The 3,757-nt window shown below is 37.6% G+C and overlaps 1 protein-coding gene across 4 annotated transcripts in view; it reads left to right on the top strand.

Annotated features, from left to right (window-relative positions):
* The first annotated feature begins 1,545 nt into the window (after window positions 1–1,545).
* CSNK1D (casein kinase 1, delta) overlaps window positions 1,546–3,757 on the top strand; it is a 16,515-nt gene continuing 14,303 nt past the window's right edge. For 3 of the 4 annotated variants that reach the window (XM_009324560.1, XM_009324558.1, XM_009324559.1), the window contains exons 1-2: window positions 1,549–1,654; window positions 3,297–3,445. In XM_009324560.1, coding sequence (XP_009322835.1) covers window positions 1,639–1,654; window positions 3,297–3,445 — 165 coding nt within the window. In that variant the 5' untranslated portion in view covers window positions 1,549–1,638. Of the gene's footprint in view, window positions 1,655–3,296; window positions 3,446–3,757 lie in introns of all 4 variants that reach the window. The other variant, XM_009324561.1, reaches the window with a different exon arrangement.

Below are 3,757 nucleotides of genomic sequence, written 5' to 3'. Positions count from 1 at the left end.
TAAGAATGAGTTTTTGGTTGTAAACTAATTAAAATAATTTCCAAGGCTTTCCTTATGGTAGAGGATTTTGCAATTCCAAGTAAATCGGAATTTTGCAGTTTAAAAGAAAATACTTTCACAACTCTAGACTTTCTTTTTCACTTACAAATAGTGACTTCTCATTATACTGCTTGTTACTACTTTTTAATTATTGATTCTTCTCATAATACTGCTTCTTGCTACTTCCTGAATATTATTATGTTTTCCTTAAAGGCAGCTAAGCTTTTGGTGGTTACAGAGTTATTTTAGAAATTTTTTCCCAGGGTTTAAGTGGGGACAAAAGTCCCTACTTGGGGACAAGCACTGGATCGCTTGGAAGAATGAGTTGTATTTTTGTCCCCCTCTCATCAGTTTTGCTGGACTCCAATGTTTCAATTTCATTATTTTAATACAAAATCTCTTGTCTTGAAGGAGAGGGTTTGTACAGAAGCAGAGTTCAGGCTAAGGATCTTGGCTATCTCAGGTGATAAAGGCTTCTTGGGAAGAGCAGCTATCCTAAGAAATGACCTACTAGGTCGAGACTGTGGTCCATCAAGTAACGGTTTAATACTGTGTTGAGCAGAACTTGATACCGATAATACAGGTCTTGATTGTCCTGTGCAGTTTTTGCCCTAATCAAACACAGAAGAGATGTGTCTAGGAATTTACTCGGACAGCAATTTGTGTCTGTTTTGGGTCAGAAAAGTTTAAAAAAGAAAAAGACCAAACAAACCAAAACCCCCAAACAACTGCATCTGTTGCTGATCTGCCATCAGATAATATTGTCTTTGGTCCACACTTTCCCTGATCTCGGCTGCTGTGGGATTGGGGAGGACAGTTAGTGAATGTAGGAATAAGCAAGAAAGGTCCAGAGTTCTGTGGTTCAAAAACAAGTTTTTTATTTGTTTGGGGTGGGGAGGTCAGATATGTTTAAACTTTGAAAGTGAACAGGTAAGCCAATTTTTCAGTCACTTGATCCCTGAAACAAGAATTTAATGAGATTTTAAAAAAGTTCTCTGAGAGGACAAATTCTTGATAATCTGCCTCCCAACCGGATAAAATCATAAGGTGTCAAAATACATCTGGATTATGTTGAGATTTAGGGAAGTTGTAGTCTCTGTTTCCAAGGCATAAGAGGAGGTGATCTGAATTCCTAGCATTTCTTAGGTTGGCAGGGATACATGCCACACCTGTAAACATTCATTCTGAGCACTTCCACCACAAACTGGAATTGGAAGGACACCCCTCAGAAGAGGCACTCTGGGTTTTTTTGGAATGGGATAGCAGCAGTTTTGGCTTCCTGTGCTACAGTTCTAACAGTTGTCTCTTAAACTGCTAGTCTGTTGGAGAGAATTTGTAAGACTTCAGAAGACTTTTTAGATAATCGTGGCTGAAAGTACTTAATCATCTCTGGATGTTTGCCATTGAGAAGTAGTTTGTCAATATTTGTTTTGTTCCAGTCTTGACAAAGGAAATGCATCTTAAAAAATATTTTGACCAATGTTTTAAATTCTTCTGGTTTTAGGAACTGATATTGCTGCCGGAGAGGAGGTTGCAATTAAGTTGGAATGTGTGAAAACCAAACATCCTCAGCTTCACATCGAGAGTAAAATCTACAAAATGATGCAGGGTGGAGGCAAGCAAATTATCTTCCTTCTTCAGACATTTACTGGTTTTATGTCTTTGATGTATCTGCCACCTGGAAGTGTTAAATGGTTAAGATCTCTTTTGACATAGAAGGGAAAGGTGGCAGGGTAGATGAAGAGCAGTACCTCAGCTCTTCTGCGAGCGATATAGAGTAGGAGTTCCAGATCCATGGCTACCAAACTTCATGATAACCACTAAGATACTACAACTTAGTAAATTCAGGTTAATTTTTGTCATATATGTTAGTATTCTTTCTTCTGAGTTTAAAATACTTCCTTGCTGTGGGAATTCTAAGACAGAATGGCGTTAGTAGTAGACAACAGGAGTGAAGCAACTTCGCAGCTACTGCATGGTGCTCTGCTAGGATAACTCACCCATATATCTTGTAATTCTGCAAATGTAAGATTCCCATGCAGTTCTGGGACATAAACTCGGTGTAGTTAAGTTTTGCTTTTGTTTCATAGTCCCTTGAGTTCTTCCTAAATGAGGCTATACTTTGCATAAAGACTACATTCCACACCGTATCTCAAATGCAAAATACAGTAATCACACATCTAGAAATGGATGATAATGTGTATTTGCATTTAGTTACTTTTTAATTCCTGCCTCATTCAGTTGCTGCCTGCGTGTAACCTGAATAGCCTTCATAGAGTAAAATGCTTCCTTTATGGGCTTACTAAGGCCGTGATGGTGGGTTCCTTCTGAGGATGGATGCTGCGGAGGCAGGTGGCAGAAGGTTAAGCTTCCATCTGAATAAGGGTTTCTCTGTGAAGGGAATTCAGGAAAAAATAATGCATATCAAGTAAAGGTAAGAGTTTAAAATGGGTGAATTATACCATTTCACTTCCAAAATGCATAAAATTAACTCAAAGTAAAGGCATTTGAAATTCTGAATAAGGCTACCTACATAGAAGTGTAATTCAAAATATTTGAGCAGTTCTACAGTTTTGTGTGAAATAACTTCCCTGAGTTTCTCCATGAAGCGGGGCTAATTTTAGTGCTCTCAAGCTGAATGTATAAAGCATCTGATAAACAATGCTATTTTGGTAGAGATTCACCAAACAGCAAATACAGTGGAACTGGAGGAAAGACAAGAGTATGAAGCAAGGGTGAAAATTCATTGCAAATTGAAATGGAAGAAAGAGGTATTTTACGGTGATCTTGTAGGCTTTGAAATGAAGTTGTTAATTTCTAAAGCCTTCTTCAGTAGTAATATTTAGTGGTTTGTCAGTGTCTTTATTTTCAGACTTCCAGTTTGCTCCTTATTGCCATCTTGGAGACTACATGAGTATTAATACTTGTAAAACGCTTAAGGTTCAAATCCAGCAAAAACGCTAAATACTTTCAAGTTACAAGCTAAGCACAAAGACTGGGAGGTTTCTGGGGAAGAGGAAAAATGCTATTTCTAGACCTCTGTTGCTAAAATTTTATATTGGTTCTGCTGTGAAATTATCAAACTTTTCATTTCAGAAGGGCTGAAGGTAGCATAAAATATTAAGCTTCACTGTAAATACAAACAGTATTCACGGTAATGACCCTCTTAGAATTCATCTTAAGAGCCTTCAAGATTTGTGTGTATGAACTGTATAAACCAAATCGTTATACTGAATAAGCCGTGTCCTTTTTTCTAGTGGGTATTCCCACAATTAAGTGGTGTGGAGCTGAAGGGGACTACAACGTAATGGTGATGGAGCTGTTGGGACCGAGTCTTGAAGATCTCTTCAATTTTTGTTCAAGGAAATTTAGTCTCAAGACAGTGCTATTACTCGCTGACCAAATGGTAGGAAACTGCTTTGTTGATCTTGATAGTGCAGTATGTTGGGGTATCAAAATTTCTTGAGAGATGATAACCAACTGCATTTTATTCCTGTAATTTAGAGGTGAATAGGCTGTATCATTAGAGAAAAGACTCAAAATCAGTTTTGTTTCTGTAAATACGAAGTGTCCCATCAAAAGTGATTACAAAGTCTTAATTTGATTTTTAAAAACTGGACCTGCACTGTTTGTAAACGAGGTGTTGCACTGCTCAAAGACAAAGAAATTCCCCCAAGAAAGTTTTTGGAAACAAATGTAAAATTGACACAGGGAAAGA

The sequence above is a fragment of the Pygoscelis adeliae genome, unplaced genomic scaffold, assembly GCF_000699105.1.
Source record: "Pygoscelis adeliae isolate BGI_AS28 unplaced genomic scaffold, ASM69910v1 Scaffold445, whole genome shotgun sequence".
Taxonomy (NCBI): domain Eukaryota; kingdom Metazoa; phylum Chordata; class Aves; order Sphenisciformes; family Spheniscidae; genus Pygoscelis; species Pygoscelis adeliae.
The sequence above is the reverse complement of the archived record's forward strand: the minus strand, read 5'-3'. Positions and strand labels throughout refer to the sequence as shown.